Source organism: Phoenix dactylifera, unplaced genomic scaffold (genome assembly GCF_009389715.1).
Source record: "Phoenix dactylifera cultivar Barhee BC4 unplaced genomic scaffold, palm_55x_up_171113_PBpolish2nd_filt_p 000276F, whole genome shotgun sequence".
Lineage (NCBI taxonomy): Eukaryota > Viridiplantae > Streptophyta > Magnoliopsida > Arecales > Arecaceae > Phoenix > Phoenix dactylifera.
Window position 1 is genome coordinate 709,921 of NW_024067761.1, and position 25,573 is coordinate 735,493.

Consider the following 25,573-nt stretch of genomic DNA (forward strand, 5'->3'; position numbering starts at 1 on the left):
TGATGAATCATTCAGTTAATATGTGCCAAATTGTTAGAGCAAGATTAATACTTCACCAAAGCTTGAGATGGACAGCCATCTAATATGGACAGCTCTCTGTTCCCTTCAGGAAAGATGGGGTAGCTGATCAACTCAACCGTCAGAAAGCATGCAGTGGGCAAATGACGACCCAAACGAACAATCATGCAGCTTTAAACATTCACAAACATGGCCTGGAAAATAACCATCAAAAAGGGAAAAGTGGGGAGGCCTGGAAAATCAACTGTTGTTAGAACTCAGACAAAAATAGATAATAAAAACCTGCTTAAATGTGTTTATTCGGAGCTTAGTGAAAAATAAAAAGCCTCCTCAGCCTTGAATATGTAAAACTTAATTTAAATTACATCCACATTGCTATGGCGCGTACAATAACATTATTTGCAAGCAAATTCTCAGCCTCTCCTATTCTTGTTGCAAATTTCCTACACAGCCTTCAGTTACAGAAGCTATGCTCCTCAACTCATGTTGATGGCTGTCAGATGTAATGAACCAAAAATGAATCTACAGAAGAAAACCAATACATCAGACCTTTAAGATTCACATATTAGCTGAAAACAGATATCAATAACAAAGGCTGACGACAAGTGCTACTGTAAAATTCATATTACTTGTCTACAGATAAAGCAGTTTGTAGACCACTACCAGTGACACAATGGAGCTTGAAATGATGACTAACACAGTAATTTCCTAAAGTTTTTCTAAAAACTGCAGTTCAGTTAACTACAGAATATTTATTTTTCTTAAAAAAAAGTGCTAGCAATATGCCACTCATGCATGGATGATATTGACACCAAATTGTAAAGAATGATATTTATCCATATTGACATAAATATCAGATTCACCAAGGAACTTTTGTTTACCGGATAAAGCATCTGGAGTTCATGGCATTCATTGTGCATCCCATATTTGTCAGAAATGGCTGACTCAGAATTGCCAGTGGAACCAAAAGCATGATCTAAAAGATAGCAAAACTAGCCTCTTCCTTCCCGCAGCAGTTCCTTCATTTGGAAAGAGGTATGCTCACATGCCCCACTTGTCTTTATCTAATATTTGCTGGATGATAGGTGATGGTCACTCAATAGATGTAATGGATGATGCTTGGATTTCTCCACTTCCATTGGCCTTGTGGCTGACCATGATCAACAACCAATATACTATGAGGGATCTTAAGCTTAGAGATCTGATTTGTCTTGACAAGAGGAGGTGGAACGTCTCTCTCATGCAGTTGTTTGGAGAGGGCTTAGCTGATAGAATTCTATCAATTGCAGTGCCTAATAGTGACATGCCCGACAGGTTGGTGCGGGGTTTTACTTGTACTTCCTAAGTCAAGGCCAGTGAGCTTTATAAACTCTTCAATGCAGTCCCAGAAAGTAGGAAGAATTGTTCATGGCTATGGAAGATTTGGAAACATCCTCGAGTGGCATTATGTCTATGGAAGCTTGCATAGGATCGCATTCCGTGTAGTGGTGTTTTGGTAGAAGGGGTTTGAATATCCCTATCTATGACTCTTGTGAGGGAGTGCAGGAGACTGTAGATCATGTTCTCTTTCACTGCCTGAAAGCATTGTAGGTTTGGCAATTATCTGATATTCCATCTGTAGTTTTCACGACACCAGGCCCGACTGAAGCTCTTTTGCTTTATTTGAAGACAAACGGAAATGATGAGGGCACTAAGATCAAATGCATTCAAGCAGCATATATTGTTTATCACATCTGGAATACAAGGAATAGATGGGTTTTTGAGAATTGAGTCTCTGTCTTCGAGATTGATATTAGAAAAGGCAATCATACAAGCTACAGAAATCACTCAGTGCACTATTATAGGAGAACTAGAGAAAACAAGGGACACACGGGCCTCCCCTATCTCTTTATGCATTTAGAGTGGTATTTATTACCTAGGAGCCCCCACCCCGACCTATCTCAAGGTGAACTTTGATGGTAGTGTTACTGAAGATGGTGGTAGAGGAGGAGCTGGATCTATAATTAGAGGGCCTGATTCCCAGTTTTTTGAGGCTGGAGGAGACAGCTTTTTGATATTTCTGTTCCGGGGATAGAGTTGAGGACTGCTTGGGAAGGGATCGGGTATGCTATTCTCACTCTAAGAGCTAACCTTATCCTCCTTGAAAGTGATTCCGCTACAGTGGTTGGAGAGATTTCAAGATGCTCTCCATCAGTGAGCAAACATCCACTCATATTGGATATTTTGAGGCTGACTAGAAGGTGCACTCTCTTTCAAGCATCCCATATTTATAGGAAAGCAAATGGGGCTGTAGACTGGGTGGCATCTATGATGCAAATCATTCTGGCGACACTCTATGGACAAAATTTGCTTCTATCCCTTCTCTCTTCAGAGTTATTTTATTTATTAATTTTGTTAGATGCATCCATACTAGACATATGATTCATTCGTTTCATAAAAAAAAAGACAGTAAAATCCATCATACAACCATAAAAGTTGAGCCTATCAGTGTAATTGAGGCAAATTGATGGGGACATCAGAGCCCTTCATCCAGATGATCCTGAGCCCCCGGATTGAGTCAGACCCGTTTATTTGCATATTTATTTTATTATTTTATTTCTGGGCTTATTTGCATTTTAGGGTTTATTTGTGGTTTATTTTATTTCTGGGCTTATTTGCATTTTAGGGCTTATTTGTGTTATTTGTGGGTTTATTAGGATTTATTTCTGTATAAGGGGGGTTTATGCAAGTTGTGTATTTGGGCCCTATATATAGGGAACTATTTTCATGATTAGGGTTTAATGAAGAATTAAGAATTTCTTTCCCCCACGTTTTCCTCTTCTTCTCTTCTCCTTCCTTCTCCTTCTTCTCTTCTTCTTCCTCCTTCTCTTCCCCTCTTATTCTGCTTCCATTTAAAATTTGGTCCGGCATCAACTTGGTATCAGAGCCGTCGGCTTTGCCCCTGCTGCCAAAGCCACGACCTAGGTTATCTGCCAAAGCCTTGAGGTCTAGCTTCTCTCTCCCGGCTACTTCTTCCGAACCGAGAGCCAAAAAAAAAAAAAAAAAGAGAAAAAGAAATCCTTTCTTCCCTCTCTCAGTTCTCACACAAGGAACAGGGGAAGATCCCGTCGCCAGGTCCACCCCACCCGTCGTCACACCCGCGCCCACCGCCGCCACCAGTCGCCGCCAGCAGCGCCGAGCCACCGTCGGACGTTCTCGCCGCCGCCGCTGCCCAGTGAAGGCCCGAGCCCGCCGTCGGAGGAGCCATTTCCCCACGGAAACGTCGCCGCTCGGGTTCCCGTGCCTGTTGACGCCGCCCGTGGCTGCCGTGGTCAGCCGCCTCTTGCCGCCGCAAGCTCCGCCGCCGCAGCCGCGACCTCCACCCCGTCCCGCCAGCCACCAAGCCTGCGGCCACCACTCCCACGCTTCACCGTCGCTGCATCGCGCCACAAAAAGGCGCCACCGGCCGGATCCCGTGATCGGCCACCGCCCGTCGCCGTAGATCCTAGAGCCCCGGCCACCGCCATCGCCGTGAAGATCGGAGCCCTCTCCCGAAACCATCGGAAAGTTGAAGAAAGGATTAACGGGTAAGTCACAAAACCCGTTAACCCGAATCCGGTAACCCGGGTCCCCAAAAACAGCTCCGCACGTGACCGCACGTGCGTGCAAAAAAAAAAAGAAAAAAAAAAGAGAAAAGGAAAAAGAGAAAAAAAAAGAGAAAAAAAAGAAAAAAAAAGGGGTACCTGTTCATCTTCCTCCGCGTGAGCACCCTCGCCACCGCCTTCGTCCGCCGCCACCGCCCGCCTTACCGCCTTCGCCACCCCCACCGCTTCTTCTCCGATCGCACGCCGCCCACTGCTGCCTCCGCCTCGCCGCCACCTTCCGAACTCCCATCGCCGTCCCCTCCACCAAAGCCCCTCGCCGCCTCCGGCTTCCCCTCCGTTTGCCGCTGCACCAGACCGCCGCCACCTGCCTGCCGCTTCCTCTGCTCCGCCGCCGGCCGTCCCCATCCCGAACCCCTGTCACCTGCCACCGCCCCTCTTCCCCTCAAACCCATTCCTATCGGGCCGATCCCACGCGCCTCCCACCCAACTTCTAAAGCCAACACGGGCTGACCCAGGCCCACACAACAGTAGCCTGCCCCGACTTTCTCTCATAAGCCCAAGTCAGCAGGCCGAGCCACTGCAGAGCCCCTTTCAACGGGCCTTTTTTTCTCCAGGGGCCACACCACCCCTCCCTCCTCCGCACTTCGCTCCTGATCGTCGCCCTAGCCCTCGAGCGCACCACTCTGGTCGTCTGCTTTCCGACAGATGATAGGTTTCTACTTTTTCTGGCTTGTTCATTTAATTATGTTCTGGTTCTCTTGCATGATAGCCATATTTTGAAAACTTATATTGCTGTCAAAATTCAGAACATTAAACCTTTCACTTTCGAACCCATCCTATTACCCATTAAATCTTGATATTAAATTAGCACACCCTAGCAACAGGACGTTTCTCAATATTATTCGCTCAAATTACTTTAGGATCAGAACAACTGAACTACTTGATTGCAATCTAATTTCTTAAATTGAATAATCTTAATCCTTAATTCTGAATAACCGAAGTAAAAATTAGCAACATTTAAATTTTAAGTTATTATTGTGAAGACTTGCTGATTTCTGAAATCATAATAGATTGCATTAGTAAGTTGTCCTGCATCAAATTTGGTCTTGCATCATAGTTATTAAGGTTTCATTAGTGACACTGCATTTCACATCATCACCCAGTGTCATCATTGCATGCTAACCTGTAGTGATATGGAGTACTATCTCAATCAACCTAAAACCCCTGTAGCTACCATGAATTCCGACATTTTGAGGTCTATCAAGGAACAGATCGTTGCCATGCGGGCTGGATACAAGGAATTCACACAAGAGATCCGTGAGCTCGTGCAAAATTCTAGGACCCCTACACCGCCAACCCCTGTTGCAGCCCAACCTAAAATCGGTTTGGTTGCACCACCTGTAATCCTTCCCCATTTTCTTGGGCACCAAACCCAATGCTCAAGGTGTCAACAATTCGACCACATAGCATCCCAATGTTTCATTAGGACCTACCTGATTACTGAATCAGAAGCTAGGAGCCAAGAGGTCGAATATGTCGAAGAAGTCTATGAACCAAATATAGAAGACTATGAAGAAGACTTTGAAGACGAACCTATAGAATTAAATTTTGTCCAAAATGATTTCCAAAGAGAGACTATTGATCTAAGTACAACCAAGTCATTTCACATCACTACTGTGGAAGAGATAGTGACAGATATTGAGAGTCAGTCACCTGAATTGGCAGTTGTAGCTAAAGATACCCATGTGGAGTCCAATCTTGAACATTCCCCTATAGTAGTTTCCCTTTTAGAGGAGTTTAATGATATAGTCCATGATGATCTTCTGGATGCACTTTCTCCGATGTGTGATATCCAACACGCAATTGATCTAGTTCCCGGAGTATTTCTGCCCAACCTTCAACATTATAGGCTCAACCCAAATGCATATGCTAGGACCTGAGATTTAATATTACCGACAGTTGAGTTTGCATATAATAGTTCGGTTCATAAGTCCATAGGCATAAATCCGTTTGAAGTGGTGCATGATTACAAATCTAGGCAACCCATAGACCTATTTTTCATGTCTTATCAGTATAGAGTTTTTGAGTCTGCACAATCAATTGCATCTCATCCACATTCATTGCATCAAGAAATCAGCAATTGCAGTCACTTTATTAACTTAAAATATAAATCCCTTGCTGATTTAACCGGACGTTATAATGAGTTAAGTGAAAGAGATTACGTCATGATAAGAATTAGGTTTGAACGACTTTCTTCGGAAACGTTTAAGAAATTGCAAACTTGTAGTGCATAACCGTTCAAAATCTTAAAGAAAATCAGTTCGAATGCATATGTTGTGGATCTTCCTGATGACTATGGGATTAGTGCGACATTTAATATTGAAGATTTAGTCCCATACAAAAAGATAATATTCCTGCCTTCTGACCCCTTTATTGATATACCTGCCCATGTTGGATACCCTGACCTATTACCTGCTGTTGAGCTACCACCTCCCAAATTTCATGCACGCAGAGAACAAATAGAACATATATTGGATGAACAGGTTATTTCAAGCAGGAACGGTGGTTACCAATGTTATCTTGTTCGGTGGAAAGGTCGACCAAAGTCTGATGTGACGTGGATTTCCAGAGCACAGTTGCAGCGCCTCGACCCCGATCTTCTGGAGTAGTACGACAGCCGGCCAGACCTATACTCGACGGGGTCGAGTTTTTCTCACCCGGGAGGAGTTGATGGGGACATCAGAGCCCTTCATCCAGATGATCCTGAGCCCCCGGATTGAGTCAGACCCGTTTATTTGCATATTTATTTTATTATTTTATTTCTGGGCTTATTTGCATTTTAGGGTTTATTTGTGGTTTATTTTATTTCTGGGCTTATTTGCATTTTAGGGCTTATTTGTGTTATTTGTGGGTTTATTAGGATTTATTTCTGTGTAAGGGGGGTTTATGCAAGTTGTGTATTTGGGCCCTATATATAGGGAACTATTTTCATGATTAGGGTTTAATGAAGAATTAAGAATTTCTTTCCCCCACGTTTTCCTCCTCTTCTCTTCTCCTTCCTTCTCCTTCTTCTCTTCTTCTTCCTCCTTCTCTTCCCCTCTTATTCTGCTTCCATTTAAAATTTGGTCCGGCATCACAAATACTAATGTTTGCTAAGCATACTATACTAAACCAAGCCAATCATGAACAGCTTAAGATTGGCTAGATTATTAGCTTGTTCAATCAGTAAACAAGTGATGCTCAAATCCACTTTAGGCTCCATTGGTAAACAAGTCAAGATCAAAACTTAGCCAGTTCATAGAAATAATTATAAGCTCAAGCCAACTTGAGACTTGGCTTGTATATGGAACTTACAAACCAAGCATGAATAGCAATGGTTGAACCCATCACTCACTCGAGTTGAGCTTGACCGGTTGAAAGAAGCCCAGACAACCCAGGCCTCTTATGATGGATTTTCCGTCCATAAGGCCCGTTCGATATTCCTGCATGAATATCTTATAGGAAACGGGCATGTGGGCCCACCCAACCCGGCATCTTCTAAAGGCCCGCCAAAGTCCTAGCCTAAATCTCAGCTTGTAGACCTATTTGTCTGCAGGAAAAAAAAAGACCTATGAAGATCTTTTTTCCTTCCCATAGAATTCAGTTTATAAAAGTGTTAGGTTGGTAAGGGCCCTGCTCAAATGGGCTTCCCAGTTTGTGAATCCATTGGGAAATTCAGCCCAAATCCTGTTGGATTACCCAAAAGGGCCCTTAATGTCTTACAATATTACCTCTTCGTGGACATTATCACAGCCTAAAAGACTAGAGTACTTTATATATTCTAAGGGGCTTTGTATATGATGCATGGATTATTCATAAACTACATTGATTCTTGAATGCTACTTCTTTTGTCTCCGCATTTCTATTTTACCTTACATTCCTCTCGTAATTTTTATCATCTCTCAAAACATTTATACATTTTTCCCTGAAAAATTTGCTAAATTATGTGATCATTTTTTGTCACAATATTCATACTTCAACATTCCATTGGAAACAAGCAAGCATGCTATGAAAAGACATAGCACATAACGTTTCAGAAAAGACATTTAGCATGTGCAATTCATTTGGTTGAGAACAAACATACATATGTAGCAATTCTTAATGTATGCTAGAGTGATACCATGATTTATATGCAAACACTAACTTAAAAAAGAAAGAAAGTAAGAAAGAAAAATTTTGAAACTATAACCAGCATTTGAATCAACTGCATCACATCATGTTTTGTATCAGCCATCTCTGTAATGAACAATATGCACAAAGCATGCTATGACTAAAATTTTGCAGATTCTTTGCTAGGAGAGTGGCAGAAGATAGTCAACATTTATTGTCTATTAAGTCTTTGTAGGTAGGATGACTAGAATACATGAATTTAACCTTCCTTAACTAGACCGCACAAAACATATACTAATGCTAGAATGAAGACTAGCAGCAACTGTGTAAGCGATTCGTTCCAGCTTTAATTTACACAGAAAAAATTTGAGCATCCAAATCAGTCCAATGCACTCAGCTTGCTAAAAAAAACCTTTGATATGAATCTAAAGGAGGCTTGGTGCTAAGTTTATCAAGCAACTCTTTGACCAATACAACTCTATCTTGCCAACTAATCAACGCATAAAGGAACTTTTGCTGAATTTTAAATAGTCACACATCCAAATACTGTAAAACTCCTGCTGAAGAAGTCTATTTTAATTTGACCGCTACTAACCTCTGCCCCAACCAAAGAAAGAAAGAAAAGGAAAGCAAAACAAAAAATCTTCTCTAATGAAGCCCAATAAGATGCAACGGGCTTCAAGGAAAGACATCACTAACAAACAATGTTAAAGGAAGACTAGAGAAGGCATACAAGATCTCAGATTTGAGTTTCAGACTGAAGAGATGACAATCGATTTTTAGCTTCCTTGACTTTATCCCTCATCAAAATGTAAATTTCAAGATGTCAGAACTAATTCCAGCAGATAACTTTATCATGTCTATTAATTTTAGTATTTTCAACTACCTAGATTGTATTTACACCAAAAGGCATCATTCAAATAGCAAGAAAAGAAATTATTCACTGCAGTAGTGCCTGAAAATCCCTTTTTCTAGAAAGTAGAAGGTTATCACCATAAGTGATGCAAATTAAAACTTGACTGAGCTTCAACCCAAATATATGTTGGAATCATAACTCTGGTTAGTTGATGGCTTGAAGACAAAGTTGGAGAATAATGCCGTTTTATTTAGCTTCAATAGACTTGTGAATTTTTCTTAGAGGAGAAACCACCTCTTTAGAAAGGGGTCCCTTCCCAGTACCAGGGAAAGGTAAGTTAACTTGTCCCTAAAAGAATCCCTTAACTTATAATAATGATGACAATGCAAGATACAAAATTGGGATCAACATGGAACTCTAAATAAAAAGGCCCATAAACCACTCATAAGTGACATCTATATAACTCTAGGACTCCACCAACTCAACCTAATACTAGAAAGGGACTGCGATCAAAAACAGAATTCTAAGTCGCTCTTAAAACAATTCCGTGGTTAGTCTCAACCTTGCCTATTCCCAAGTTATAAGAGCGCAGATTAACTTAAGCACTTGACTTAAATTGCCAAAAGAAGGGCATCCTAATGCATGAGACTCCCTCTATTGTAGGATCTGGGGAGGGTCAAATGCATGCAGCATTAGCCAATGTGTCGTTCCATGCAACAAAGGTGACTACATTGACCCAGGGTTATTCTACATTGTAGCACGGATGGCTACAAAGACAGGGGTGGCCTTATGCCTTGCAATGATTGCCATGCTGTGTAGCGAGTTTGCGAAGCATACAAAAAAGATTTCAAAAATTTATAAACATTCGACCCCCTACCCTGGTCATTACTTTTACAGAGTAGTTTTAAGGTCTAAAAACCTGACAAGACTCTTTCTTTCCAGGAAGCCTATCCCTCTTTTTATGTATGATACCAGTTGAGTACAAAAACGTAGCGTAAATTGCTAAAAGAAGGGCATGGAAACACATAGGAACTCTTGAATGAAAATTGAAAAAAAATGTAGCTTCAGTTCCTTCGGAAATGTAAAACGTCGGGCAAAATGCTTGGCTTCCTGCACCAAAAGCGATACCCGAAGGGTGAGCTTCTCGCGTGCGGAGAGGCTATTTCCATATTTTGAACCCGTGACACCCAAGTCAAAATAGTGCAACCTTACCGTCGCGTCTAGAACAAAAATAAGATACACAAGGATTGTAATCAGCAGATAAAAGGAACATGGATTCAGTCTGAGAACTTGGAAATAGTTTAAGAACCCAAACCTCCTGGACAAGTAGTCCTTGACAGATCTATATCCCAGATCTTCATTTAGCTTCAATAGACTTGTGAATTTTCTTAGAAGAAAAACCACCTCTTTAGGAAAGGGTCCCTTCCTAGTTCTAGGGAGAGTGATAAGTGCTTAATAATTTATAATTTAGTTACCTTTCCATAGCACTTATCAATATTTTTAAACTGATAAATACATATTTTACCATGAAATTGAACAAACATTGAAGTAAGTTTAAAATATGGTAATTATTCTCTTAAACTAGATTCTGAACTTGTCTCTCCCTTGGTTGCAATCTTTCATGAAAATTACAAAAAAATATATAAGGAGATTGTGTTGACCCGACTAAGGTTATAACTAAATGGGCTTTGGTCCTGATTTGATTGAAAGTTATAATTGTATAGGAAAATATTTGATTAACTCTTTTATTAAGTCACGGTCTGATCTGGTTGAGTCCAATCTGAAGCAGTTTAGTAAGAATTAAATGACATTGGGCTCGAGAACGAGTTCAAGCCAAATCAACAATCATGACCCACTTCAAACCCAAAGTAACTCCCAACCAATTCTTTACCTGCCTTCATATAAAATTTATAAATTTAAAAAACAAAAAAAAAAGAAAATAATAAATATAATAAAATAAATAAAAATAATTTCGGGGAATTCACTGTTCATATGAACAGTGTCCCGTGAAAACACTGTTCATATGAACAGTGTTACAAAAAAAAAAATAATAATGTAAACAAGAAGCCACTGTTCATCTTCTCCCCCCGCAGTGCATCCGGGCCGTTCCCCTTCTTCCCATCGATTCCGCCTCGTCCTCCGCCTGTGACGCAGCCCGCAGCCGAGACCCAGCTCCGCCATCAAGCCGCGTCGAGGCATCTCCCCGTTGATCCCGCGGCCACCCACCATTCGGAGCGATCCTCCCAGCAGCCGGAAGTCACCCATCCGTGATCAAGGCAACGCAGCCATCTTCCTTCCTGCCTCTGCAACCACGGATCCATGTTCTCCACTCTTCCGGATCTCCAGCTCCTTTCAACGTCCCCGTGATCCCAGCGATCCTGCTTCCAAGTTTAAGCACCAGTCCAAGTTCCCAGCGTCCGTCTGCAGTGGTCCTCCAGCACCATTTCTTCCGCCGGTGATGCATCCCACGCTTCAAGCCTCCGCGTCTGCAAGCACTGTGACCCAAGGACCCAGCACCTCTTCCGTGATTTCCTCCCGTCGATCAAGCTCCCATTTCTTCCGCCCGTTTCAAATGCAGCTGGTGATCCCACGGATTGACGCCCTCCTTCCGTTTCCAAATCCCAGCCCCCAAGCAATCGGATCCCCAGCAATCACGCATCCTCTCCCTCTCGATGCTTCAACGATTGATCTATAAAAGGGAGAGAGGGAAGAAACAGAGGGAGGAGGCTCGGTGGAGAAGAAAGAAACAGGGGGGCTCTGTTTCGGTGAAGAAGAAGAAGAAAGCCGAGAGAAAGAAATAAAAAAAAGAAGAGAGAGGGGAGGAAAGAGAAGAGTCTTGGATATTTTGGGAATTATGGGAGGTGATCAACTTCATTTGAGGATGGGAGGTCGTCCGGAAGCCATGCTCGGCTAAACATCTAGTCTAGGGCTGGATGAAGCCCTAGCAATGTATCAGGGCATTGTAGTTCTTATTTTTATTATTATTTTGGAGCTTGTTTAAATTCTTATTTTCAATGAAATATTCCTTTATGATATTTAAACTTTGAGCATGCTAGTTACTAATCATGTTTGCTAAAGTAGTCTAAGATGATCCATGCCTAGGAAGATGAAGTGTGCTGCATCCTAGATTAGCATACTTAGGTAGACACTTCATGCTATACCGAAGATGGATCTTCCTAACACTCTTTATGTTTTTATTTTAAAAGGCTTATAGCCAAAATTGCATGCCTTCCAAAAGATAAAAATTAAGAACACAATCCTTGATGCAATGCTATGTGGTGGATTCCAAACCCTAGATCTATTTACTTTGATTAAATTTCAATTCGTACTCATAGATTAATTTAGTTGAATCAAGTTAGCAAATCCTTCTTTTTGATTTATTTTTAAAAGAAAAATAACTTGTCTCCAATCCCTGTGGACCGACACCCGTAATCACTATCCTACAGGATACGTGCTATTGCGTGGTTTATTTTCAAAATTGAAATAACCGATCAATTTTTGGGGTCGTCCGGAAGCCATGCTCGGCTAAACATCTAGTCTAGGGCTGGATGAAGCCCTAGCAATGTATCAGGGCATTGTAGTTCTTATTTTTATTATTATTTTGGAGCTTGTTTAAATTCTTATTTTCAATGAAATATTCCTTTATGATATTTAAACTTTGAGCATGCTAGTTACTAATCATGTTTGCTAAAGTAGTCTAAGATGATCCATGCCTAGGAAGATGAAGTGTGCTGCATCCTAGATTAGCATACTTAGGTAGACACTTCATGCTATACCGAAGATGGATCTTCCTAACACTCTTTATGTTTTTATTTTAAAAGGCTTATAGCCAAAATTGCATGCCTTCCAAAAGATAAAAATTAAGAACACAATCCTTGATGCAATGCTATGTGGTGGATTCCAAACCCTAGATCTATTTACTTTGATTAAATTTCAATTCGTACTCATAGATTAATTTAGTTGAATCAAGTTAGCAAATCCTTCTTTTTGATTTATTTTTAAAAGAAAAATAACTTGTCTCCAATCCCTGTGGACCGACACCCGTAATCACTATCCTACAGGATACGTGCTATTGCGTGGTTTATTTTCAAAATTGAAATAACCGATCAATTTTTGGCGCCGTTGCCGGGGATTGCTAGCATAGTTATTTTTCTTATTAAAAAAAATTATTTAAAAATTAAAAAAAAAATTCTTTTAAAAAAAAAATTCTATTATTGTTACTTTTCTTATCTTCTTTTTCTCCCTTACTAATTTTTATTTATATTATTTGATCAGGAATCGAGGAAAAAATCTGGGATGATCAAAAGGAGAACTGCCGGAAAAGAAATGTTGTAGAGGTTTGCAAAAAAAAAAAAAAAAATTAAATTGCTGGGGAAATTCCCTTTGGTAACCTCTAAACTTTTCTTATTTAAATTAATTATTGGTTTGAAATTTTGTGGTGATTGTTTGATTTTAATTATAGCAAAATTGTGAATGCATGCTTGATACACATACACAAATCAATTTGCACATAGTAAGGGCAATCACCCCAACAAGATAAGAGCCGGATTTCATCACCGGACTCTTGCCCAACTTAGGTGAACTCAATCTCACATAGTGTCATCTTTAATTAAAATCAATTAGACGTTGGCTCCTAGGGACATTCGAGCTCAATAGGACGAAGATCACCGAAAGTTGCACCAATTTCGCTCTGTGGCTTAGTTGATGTCTAGGCAAGCTTTGTCCCTATAAGGGAGACAGTTCATCTGTTCGAGGCAAGTGGGTTTTAAGTGGGACCTTTGCGAACGCATCGTGACCCCTCCACTTACCTGGGAGCTTACCTGGTCAACTCGGTTCATTAGACCGGATTGGAGGCTTAGGTGACCTCTTCAAACCAGTTAGGAGCTGTCTAGTGATTTTAGGACAAAGACTAGGATTGATATGCTTTTCTCTTTTATTGCATGCGTGATTGATCAAGTACTAGTGTATGCACGGTAGTCGTTCTAGAGTACAAAATCTATTACCTTTTGACCCTGAAATAGAACGAACCCTTAGGAACATTCGAGCTAAGATCAAAACATTAGGATCATCCCCACCTCTTAAGATGGCTGAAGAACAACCCAAACTCTTGAGGGAATACTTTACTCCCACTATTTATACTTCCCCATCTTGCATTCGATTACCTGAGGTAGCAGCTGTACAATATGAAATAAAGTCTAGTGTGATCCAAATGCTCCCATCTTTTTATGGGCTCACCAATGAAGACCCATATAAACACCTAGATGAATTCCTTGAGATTTGCACCACTGTCAAGATTCAAAATTTCACTGATGATGCTTTAAAACTTAGATTATTCCCCTTCTCCCTTAAAGATAGAGCCAAACAATGGCTGAATTCTTTAGAAGCTAACTCAATTCGTTCTTGGGATCAAATGCAACAAGAATTCCTTAAAAAATACTTTCCCATAGGAAGAACGAACCAGTTTAGACGTGCCATTACAAGCTTCTCCCAAACCGAGGGAGAAGAATTTTATGAAACTTGGGAGAGATTTAGGGACCTAATCCGTAAATGCCCTCATCATCAAATACCTAAGTGGCAGCTAGTGCAATGTTTCTATGACGGTTTGACGGAACGAAACCGTCAGATGATCGATGCTGCATGCGGGGGGACTTTCATGCTTCGAAATGAGCATGAAGCATGGCAACTATTTGAAAATCTTAATGAAAACTCCCTCCACCATGCTTCATGTTCTCGTCAAGCATCCCCGAATTTTCAAAGAAAAGGGGCCATTTGTGAAATAAGTCATTCTATGGACCTGTCTAGCAAGGTAGATGCATTGTCCCATAAGATTGACCAACTAATGATAGGAGGACAGGTCGTTAGTTCTTCCCAAGCACAAGTGTGTGCTATCTGTTCTAGCCCATCGCATCCTATTCATGAGTGCCCCTCAGCACCCCAATATCCCGAACTCGTGCAAGAACACATCAATGCTGCCCAAACACAGCCCAGACCGGGTAATGATCCATTTTCCAATACATATAATCCGGGATGGCGGAATCATCCAAATTTTTCTTGGAGGCAGCAAGCTTCTAATACCTCCCAACCCTTCCCCCAAAATTTTCAAAACCCTCAGAATTTTCATCTCTACCGTCCCTCAACTCAATTTCAGCATCCTCCTCCTCCAACCCAAAGAAATACAGCCTTTGAGGAGAAGGTGTTGACTGCCCTTCAAGGTTTGGAGGCAAATACACAACTATTGCACTCTCACACACAATCAATTGCTAAGCTAGAATCCCAAATGGGTCAACTAGCCAATGCATTAAATAAACGAGAGGAAGGTAAGCTTCCAAGTCAACCAATGAGTAATCCTAGGGGACAATATGTGGCTCAAGAAACCCGACTAAATCATGAGCAAGCCAATGCTTTGACTACCCTAAGGAGTGGACGTATAATAGATAATAAGGTTGGGGAGGGTAACAATAAGGAAGATGAAGAAGAGGAGAGGAATGTTTCACGTGAAAACCCAAAACCTTCTTCAGCTAGTCCACCATCTGTCACAACCCATACTCCAAAGGCTCCATTTCCTGAAGCACTTAATGCACCCACTCCCTTTGGCAAGAAGGGAACTTCACTAGAAGAGATGATGGAGGTGTTCAAACAAGTTAAAATCAACCTTCCACTTCTTGATGCCATCAAACAAGTTCCCTCCTATGCCAAATTTCTCAAAGACCTTTGCACCCAAAAGCGAAAATCTAGGACACATGTGCCTAAAAAGGTCTTACTTACTGAACAGGTAAGTTCCATTCTCCAATACAACACCCCTCCAAAATTCAAAGATCCTGGCGCTCCCACTATTTCCTGTGTCATAGGAGATAACTCCATTGACCGAGCGCTCTTAGATCTAGGGGCAAGTGTGAATCTTCTACCCTATTCAGTCTATGAGAAATTTGGGTTAGGTGAATTAAAACCTACCTCGGTGTCCTTACAATTGGCTGATCGATCTGTGAAGATACCACGGGGGATGATTGAAGATGTTCTTGTTAAGGTAGACAAGTTCTATTTTCCAGTAGATTTTATCGTCCTTGACATGGAACATGTGCCCAACCTAAAAAAACAAATCCCTGTGATTCTTGGTCGTCCCTTTTTAGCAACAGCCAATGCATGTATCAACTGTAGAACCGGGGCAATGGATATATCATTTGGGAACATGAAAATTAAATTGAATGTTTTTCATGCCGCTGACCAACATGTGAGGGAAGACGAGTGTTGCCTAATTGACGAAATGGATGATCTTGTAGAGGAAGCCCTTCCCTATATCTTAGCAGATGACCCCTTAGAGGCATGTCTGGCCCATTTTGACATTGACAACTTTGATATAGACAAGGCCATAGAAGAAGTTAACATCTTACTTGACAATCAATCTCCAGTGAGTTCCCTTCCTTGGAAGAGCCGACCTGAACCTCTTCCTCCCATTGCCAGCGCGCCACTTTGTCCTTCCATTGATTCACCACCTAAACTTGAGTTAAAGCCACTTCCAACAAATCTTAAGTATGCCTTTCTAGGACCAGAAGATAGCCTCCCTGTAATTATCGCAGCCAACTTATCTACTGAACAGGAGGGTAAACTTTTGAGGGTGCTAGAAGAAAATAAACATGCCATAGGATGGTCTGTGGCCGATTTGAAAGGGGTTGACCCCTCTGTTTGCATGCATCGAATTCATCTCGAAGATGATGCAAAACCTACCCGAGAAATGCAAAGAAGACTCAATCCTAACATGAAGGAGGTAGTCAAGAAAGAAGTGGTGAAGTTATTAGATGCCGGAATCATTTATCCAATTTCTGATAGTAAGTGGGTGAGTCCGACACAAGTGGTACCCAAGAAATCAGGTATTACTGTGATTGAGAATACGGAAGGAGAATTAATACAAACACGCACAACCACGGGTTGGCGCGTGTGCATTGACTATAGAAAACTTAATTCAATGACTAGGAAGGACCATTTCCCTCTACCTTTCATAGATCAAATTTTGGAACGGTTGGCTGGTCAAGGTTTCTACTGCTTCTTAGATGGTTATTCTGGATACAACCAAGTACCTGTCTACCCGGACGATCAAGAGAAGACCACCTTTACCTGCCCATTTGGGACATTTGCATATAGGAGGATGCCTTTTGGACTATGTAATGCACCCGCAACTTTTCAACGATGCATGATGGCCATCTTTTCAGATATGGTGGAAAACTTTCTAGAAGTATTCATTGATGATTTTTCAGTTTTTGGCATATCTTTTGATGATTGTCTGAACAATTTGACCTTAGTTTTGAAAAGATGTAAGGAGACCAACCTAGTACTAAGTTGGGAAAAGAGCCATTTTATGGTTCAAGAAGGCATAGTTTTAGGACACGTCGTGTCCAAGAGGGGCATTGAAGTAGATAAAGCCAAAGTCGATCTTATTTCCAATCTTCCTCCACCAAAAACTGTGAAACAAATCCGATCATTCCTTGGCCATGCTGGTTTCTACCGTCGCTTTATTCAGGATTTCAGTAAGATTTCCAAACCCTTGTGCAATCTTCTTGCCAAGGACACTCCCTTTGTCTTTGATAAAACATGCGAGGAGGCATTTGAAAATCTTCGCTCGAAATTGACCACTGCACCTATCATACGGCCCCCTAATTGGACCCTTCCATTTGAACTAATGTGTGATGCATCCGACTATGCTATTGGGGCAGTCTTAGGGCAACGGCTAGATAAAGTACCTCATGTCATTTACTATGCTAGTAAAGCACTCTCAGATGCACAATTAAACTACACCACCACTGAGAAAGAATTGCTAGCGGTAGTATTCGCACTAGACAAGTTTCGATCTTACTTATTAGGATCCAAGGTTACCGTATTCACTGATCATGCTGCCCTTCGACACCTTCTTGCAAAGAAGGATACCAAACCCCGTCTGATTCGATGGATTCTTTTACTACAAGAATTTGACCTAGAAATTCGTGATAAGAAAGGAACTGCAAATGTCGTAGCGGACCACTTATCTAGGATTCTTCTTGAGCCCTCTTGTAAAAATACCTCACCCTTGCACGATTCTTTCCCAGATGAACAATTATTTGAGGTACAAAGAATAAAAACGCCATGGTTTGCAAACATAGTGAATTACCTTGCCATAGGACGAATTCCTGATGATTGGTCAACTCAAGATAAGAACCGATTCTTTTCACAAGTAAAGTTCTATTATTGGGATGATCCTGATTTATTCAAGTATTGTCCCGATCAAGTCATCCGTCGATGTGTCCCTGAATGTGAATTTCAAAGTATTCTTTCATTCTGCCATTCACAAGCTTGTGGGGGACATTTTGGGGGTAGAAAAACTGCAGCAAAAGTTTTACAAAGTGGATTTTATTGGCCCACACTTTTCAAAGATGCCCATAACTTTTGCCAAACTTGTGAACGGTGCCAACGGATGGGTACCATCTCTCGTAGAGATATGATGCCTCTCAATCCTATTTTAATTGTAGAAATCTTTGATGTCTGGGGTATTGACTTCATGGGCCCTTTCCCGCCATCCTTTGGTTTCGAATATATTCTGGTAGGGGTTGATTATGTTTCAAAATGGGTAGAAGCTGTCGCCACTAAAACTAATGACCACAAGGTTGTGATTAAATTTTTACATGAAAACATCTTTTGTCGTTTTGGTACACCCCGGGCCATTATCAGTGATGGGGGATCTCATTTTTGCAACCGATCTTTCGAGGCTTTGGTTCGCAAATATAACATCACCCACAAAGTTGCTACCCCATACCATCCCCAAACGAGTGGACAAGTCGAGGTGTCCAATAGAGAGTTAAAACACATCTTAGAGAAAACGGTACGTCCCGATAGGAAAGATTGGTCTCAAAGGATAAATGATGCACTCTGGGCTTACCGTACCGCCTACAAAACTCCTATTGGCATGTCCCCCTACCGATTAGTTTTTGGTAAAGCTTGTCACTTACCGGTAGAACTTGAACATAGAGCTTTCTGGGCTATAAAAAAATTTAACTTAGACATGGCAGTAGCTGGTCCTCACCGAAAACTCCAACTAAGTGAACTTGAAGAATTGCGTAATGAGGCTTATGAAAATGCTAAAATTTATAAAGCAAGGACTAAGGCTTTTCATGATAAAAATATTAACCGTAAGTCCTTCGAACCTGGTCAAAAGGTTTGGCTGTTCAATTCCAAGTTGCGACTCTTCCCGGGTAAACTTCGCTCTAGGTGGGATGGACCATTCGTAGTGAAAAAGGTTTCTCCTTATGGTGCAGTAGAGATCCAACACCTCAATGGTGGACATGTTTTAAAAGTCAATGGTCAAAGGTTAAAACCTTATGTAGACTGTGTTGCCGACGGGCAATTGATCGAATCCCTTAATTTAACGAACCCTGTTTATCAAAATAATTAAGGACCCACTGTGTCTGGCTGAAGACAATAAACTTAGCGCTTGTTGGGAGGCAACCCAATTCTCTTAGATTATTTCTTAACATTGAGGACAATGTTAGGTTTAGGTTTGGGGGTATTCATCTTGATTTTCATCAAAAAAAAAAAAGTTTTAAAAAAAAATATATAATAAAAAAAAAATCATCTTTAAAAAAAATTTTTAAAATAATTTTTTTTTAAAAAATGTGTTTATAAAATAATAATAAAAAATTATTAAAAAAAAAGTTTTGTTGAAAAAAAAAAAACCTAATTTATATACATTTATGCGAGAATGATAAACACACAAGGTATATAAAATCTAAAAGCCCAATGACTAGTGGGAAGTAATACAAATTTAAGTTCTTTTTATTAAGTCTCTCTTAGGGAGTTGTAAGCTAATTAATACTTTGGAATTTCACTACACACTGGCCGACCCTTCTAAGGTCTAGGCTCGACATTATGTTGATAGTATAGTAGCAACCTTGGACCCTGATGAATCATACTTATCTAATCCAATAAAAAAAAAAAAAAAAAAAAAAAAAATTCAATAAAAATGGATTTAGTCAGGAACATCGAAAAGGGCTACCTATTGTCAAAGGTCAAGTGGGCTTATGATGAGGACTCCGAGCATAAGTCCGTAGGGGAGTCTTGATGCCCGACACCTTATGCCAACTGGTGTGAGAGTCGTCGACTGATTGCTCGTTACACGGAGAAATCACCACAAGAGTAAAAGTGCACAATTTATATATCTTTCTTAAAAAAAAAAAAAAAGAAAAAAAAGGGAAAAAAAAGCTGTATTGACCGAAAAGACAATAGTGTGAAAGCCGTCGTTGTAAAAATTCGAGTAAACTGGAATATTACAGATAAAGCCCGTGAGGTACTAAAGTAAACATCCACAACTCTCGAAATCCTGCAGATAAGATGATTTTGAATCAGTGAGTAGGTTCCTTCGACCAATCCTTGGAAACTACTGGTATTAGCAATATTTTGGAGATCTGAGCTCTTAGCTTGGGTACGGTCCAGATTTCACTGAGCACTCCAGTATAAATAAGTCTTACAACTCCCTAACGGAAACTTAATGACTTCAACTTGAATTGCATCTTGACCTAGGATTTGGGCTGATTTAGTAAATAAAACCGTGTGTGCTTTGAAATTTTCATCATTTATGTATCTTAAATTAGATTTTAATAAAAAAAAGAGAAAGAGTTTTAGAAATTCTTTACTAGTATGCATTTGGAATTCGATTTTCACTTCATAGATCAATCGATCTAAAAAAAAAAAAAAAAAAAAAAAAAAAAAAAATTAAGAATAACAATAATAATAAATGATTTACTGAAGTTTGTGGGTATCTTCACTGAAAATCCTCACGAGACTACAACTCGTCTACTAGGGTAACCTAGGGGTTTAAAGCCTTGTTACATATGGTAAATGTAACCGCGATGCCTGCGAAAGTGAGTTAGAATTCTTCTTTTCTAGTTTTATTTTGCTCGAGGACTAGCAAAACATAGGTTTGGGGGTGTGATAAGTGCTTAATAATTTATAATTTAGTTACCTTTCCATAGCACTTATCAATATTTTTAAACTGATAAATACATATTTTACCATGAAATTGAACAAACATTGAAGTAAGTTTAAAATATGGTAATTATTCTCTTAAACTAGATTCTGAACTTGTCTCTCCCTTGGTTGCAATCCTTCATGAAAATTACAAAAAAATATATAAGGAGATTGTGTTGACCCGACTAAGGTTATAACTAAATGGGCTTTGGTCCTGATTTGATTGAAAGTTATAATTGTATAGGAAAATATTTGATTAACTCTTTTATTAAGTCACGGTCTGATCTGGTTGAGTCCAATCTGAAGCAGTTTAGTAAGAATTAAATGACATTGGGCTCGAGAATGAGTTCAAGCCAAATCAACAATCATGACCCACTTCAAACCCAAAGTAACTCCCAACCAATTCTTTACCTGCCTTCATATAAAATTTATAAATTTAAAAAACAAAAAAAAAAGAAAATAATAAATATAATAAAATAAATAAAAATAATTTCGGGGAATTCACTGTTCATATGAACAGTGTCCCGTGAAAACACTGTTCATATGAACAGTGTTACAAAAAAAAAATAATAATGTAAACAAGAAGCCACTGTTCATCTTCTCCCCCCGCAGTGCATCCGGGCCGTTCCCCTTCTTCCCATCGATTCCGCCTCGTCCTCCGCCTGTGACGCAGCCCGCAGCCGAGACCCAGCTCCGCCATCAAGCCGCGTCGAGGCATCTCCCCGTTGATCCCGCGGCCACCCACCATTCGGAGCGATCCTCCCAGCAGCCGGAAGTCACCCATCCGTGATCAAGGCAACGCAGCCATCTTCCTTCCTGCCTCTGCAACCACGGATCCATGTTCTCCACTCTTCCGGATCTCCAGCTCCTTTCAACGTCCCCGTGATCCCAGCGATCCTGCTTCCAAGTTTAAGCACCAGTCCAAGTTCCCAGCGTCCGTCTGCAGTGGTCCTCCAGCACCATTTCTTCCGCCGGTGATGCATCCCACGCTTCAAGCCTCCGCGTCTGCAAGCACTGTGACCCAAGGACCCAGCACCTCTTCCGTGATTTCCTCCCGTCGATCAAGCTCCCATTTCTTCCGCCCGTTTCAAATGCAGCTGGTGATCCCACGGATTGACGCCCTCCTTCCGTTTTCCAAATCCCAGCCCCCAAGCAATCGGATCCCCAGCAATCACGCATCCTCTCCCTCTCGATGCTTCAACGATTGATCTATAAAAGGGAGAGAGGGAAGAAACAGAGGGAGGAGGCTCGGTGGAGAAGAAAGAAACAGGGGGGCTCTGTTTCGGTGAAGAAGAAGAAGAAAGCCGAGAGAAAGAAATAAAAAAAAGAAGAGAGAGGGGAGGAAAGAGAAGAGTCTTGGATATTTTGGGAATTATGGGAGGTGATCAACTTCATTTGAGGATGGGAGGTCGTCCGGAAGCCATGCTCGGCTAAACATCTAGTCTAGGGCTGGATGAAGCCCTAGCAATGTATCAGGGCATTGTAGTTCTTATTTTTATTATTATTTTGGAGCTTGTTTAAATTCTCATTTTCAATGAAATATTCCTTTATGATATTTAAACTTTGAGCATGCTAGTTACTAATCATGTTTGCTAAAGTAGTCTAAGATGATCCATGCCTAGGAAGATGAAGTGTGCTGCATCCTAGATTAGCATACTTAGGTAGACACTTCATGCTATACCGAAGATGGATCTTCCTAACACTCTTTATGTCTTTATTTTAAAAGGCTTATAGCCAAAATTGCATGCCTTCCAAAAGATAAAAATTAAGAACACAATCCTTGATGCAATGCTATGTGGTGGATTCCAAACCCTAGATCTATTTACTTTGATTAAATTTCAATTCGTACTCATAGATTAATTTAGTTGAATCAAGTTAGCAAATCCTTCTTTTTGATTTATTTTTAAAAGAAAAATAACTTGTCTCCAATCCCTGTGGACCGACACCCGTAATCACTATCCTACAGGATACGTGCTATTGCGTGGTTTATTTTCAAAATTGAAATAACCGATCAGAGAGGTTAGTTAACTTGTCCCTTAAAGACTCCCTTTAGCTTATAAAAATTACCACAATGCAAAATACAAAAAAAAATTGGATGAACATGGAACTTCACATAAAAAGGCATATGAACCATTTATAAGCACCCTCTCCACAAATCTAGGACTCCATTAACTCAACCTAATACCAGAAAAGGACTTCTCGATCAAAATGGAACTCTAAGTCACTCTTAATTCGATTCCAAGGCCAGCATCAACCTTCCCTATTCCCAAGTTATAGGACAGCAGAGTAGCTCAAACATCTGACCTAAACTGCAAAAGAACAAAAATAAGATAAACAAAGACCGTAATCAGAAGCTAAAAGGAACATGAAATCGGTCTGAGCCGAAGACAAATTAGGACCAACTGATATAAGGAATTCCTGCATCTGCAAGAACATGAACAAGAGTCAACACCTGCTCCGTTTATTTTATAGTTATGATGTCAGAATATTTCGAATGCGTCTCCCGAAAACATTGCTTATACCAACAAACAGAAGAAACTGAAGAAAAAAACAAAAACAGTGCATGCCTAGTAAATGCAGAACCTAATAGTAGATGTATTAACTGCACATTTAGATCATGGAATCTGAACATGGCAAGGGAAAGCAACCATCCACAGTTCCTTTCAGTCGATTAAGACATCTTCAATCTTCAGTTTTCTATGTAACTGGCTTTATTTACTTGGACTAACAATGTAAGGTACACCATAAACAGAGCATTGAAAAAATTTAAAGAAAGAATCTTATGGTACTAATAATTGTTAAAGCACCAGAGCAAGCTAGGCTGAATCAATCTTACCTCACCCGCTCAAGTTATCGGCAGAAACATCAACCTCATCCCCGTCCTCATCATTTTCACTCTCCTCCTCCTCCTCCTCCCCCTCTTCCTCCCTTATCTTTGCAATCTCCGCCTGTGCCCTCTCCAAAACCTTCCTCTTATGCATCTCCAAATCCCTCTGCAATTCCTTCCTCATCCTCTCCAGCTCCACCATCTGCTGCCGTTTTCTGCTCTCCATCTTCTCATATATCTCCCCAAACTTTTGAATGGAATCGGCCAGCATTCTGAACGAAGAATCCGAGCTCCCCATCGAAACCTTCTCCCTCCTTGGACGAAGCCCATCGGACTCATCATCATCATCCTCCTCGTCCACATCCTCCTCCGATCCCGTGCCTCCTGGGCTGTCCCTCGTCTCATCATTACCATTCGAGCGGTTCGGATAGACACTGGAGCTCGCAAAGACGTACTCCCCTGCATCAACCCCGTACGACAGCTGCGGAGGTTGCTGCTGCCGCGCCCCCGCAGCTGGAGGCGACGGAGACGATATCAATTCATCCATTTTCTTGAAATAAACCCACTTGCTGCTAGGACTCGCTTGCTCCGCCATCCTCACCTTCTCTTTCTTGTATTTCTTTTTCAGAGTATCGAGTCGGTTCCGGCACTGGGCGTCGGATCGGGTGGTCCTCGAGAACTGAGCGACCTTCTTGGCGACGTCGCACCACTCGTCGGATCGGAGGCTCTTCCGGCCGTTCTGGACATAGCGATCGCCCCAGGCGTCGAGGAGCACGAAGGTCGAGTCTTCCGACCAATCGGTGGGAGAGCTTTTCGCGGGAAACTTGCCCTCCAGTGTCACGATCGCGGGACGAGGCACGCGGGGGGCGAATTCGAACCCTAGGGCGAACTTGTCCAGCTTCCTCCGCTTCCCGCGGCTTTCCGCCTCCTCCTCCTCCTCCTCCTCCTCCCCCCGGATCTTGCGATGTCTATCGCCACCGTCGTTCTCGTCCTCATCATCATCGTGTTCGTCCACGGCTTCATCCGTGTCGTTCCGATCGTCTTCGTCGTCCTCATCGGCGTAGCTACGGCCGATCGGCGGATGGAAGGAGGATTTCCGAGCGGCGGAGATCTTGGATCCAAGGGGGGAGGAGGAGGAGGAGGAGGAAGAGGAGGAGAAGGGGCGGCGGCAGATCGAAGGGGAGGGAAGATTGGGGAGATACCTCGCGTCGTCCTGGGTGGCGTCCATCTATCTGTCTCACACCCTCGCGAGGAGGAAATGGGAGACCTTAGAAACCCTAGCGTTCGATCGGGGATGCCCTAATATTGGGCTCCTGGGGTTCAATTTTGTGGTGGTCGGCGTTCCGGTGGACGGGTAGGGGATTGGTGGGGCGGGATGAGGTGACGATTGACGGGTGACGAGGAAGGGGGTGACTCGTCCCCGTGACTCGGTCGGCCGACCGGGTCCGAATCGGAGTCGAGGCCCGTGTAGGTGGCTCATTGGTTAGGTTGAACCCGGGTTCCAAACCCGAGTCACAGAGAGAGTGTCCTTGTGGGTTCCCTGGATTAAGTTTCCAGGTGAAAGCAATACAATTAAGTCCAGACCAGCCAATGACCAGGCCTGGGCTCGACTCAGCCCGACCAGGCCCATTTTGGATCTCCGGAGACCACAACGCTAATTTTGCTGACCGTAAGGTGCTACAGGAACCAAGTTACACATTTTGATAACTATTGAGATAAGCATGGTATTTTTCTATTTGGCAGTGACGAAGAAAATATTAGACATCTTGACCTCGACATGAACCAACTTTTTTGATTTCAGCCATAGATGAAGTGAATGATTTCAGTGAAAATCGAGGTGCCAGCTTGAAGTGATAAAGATTGACGGTTAAACTAAAGTTGCGGTTAGAGCATGATCGGCGCAATCATCGCCGCATGCTACTCGTGCGGGACGATTACCATATTGTCAGCGTGCAGCGGACCATTACTACACAGTTAAGGCACATAGCGCTAAATCAAGTAATGAATGCATATTTTATCCTATATAAAGGAGGTAACCTGGAGATCCTTAGGTAAGCTTATTTTGGAGATTTTTCTCTACAATTTTTTTTTCCTTCCACACTATTGCTTAGTATTCTTACTTAAGTATTGGAGGGCCTCCCACCGGAAACTTTT

General features: G+C 41.6%; 1 protein-coding gene and 1 non-coding gene across 2 annotated transcripts; both read right to left on the reverse strand.

Annotated features, from left to right (window-relative positions):
- Positions 1 to 247: 247 nt before the first annotated feature.
- LOC120105402 (trihelix transcription factor ASIL2-like) lies at positions 248 to 24,782 on the reverse strand. The gene is made up of 2 exons (XM_039117822.1): positions 23,429 to 24,782; positions 248 to 540 (listed from the first exon to the last, which is right to left on the reverse strand). Exon 1 carries the CDS (start codon positions 24,645 to 24,647, stop codon positions 23,430 to 23,432), a length of 1,218 nt encoding a protein of 405 aa, XP_038973750.1. The 5' UTR covers positions 24,648 to 24,782; the 3' UTR covers positions 248 to 540; position 23,429.
- Positions 14,067 to 14,172, reverse strand: LOC120105403. Its single transcript, XR_005507778.1, has one exon. It is a non-coding gene; the product is annotated as a small nucleolar RNA R71 (small nucleolar RNA).
- Positions 24,783 to 25,573: the final 791 nt, after the last annotated feature.

Excerpts from the sequence above, each read along its gene's own strand:
- LOC120105402 (XM_039117822.1), bottom strand. The coding sequence starts at position 24,647 with ATGGACGCCACCCAGGACGACGCGAGGTATCTCCCCAATCTTCCCTCC.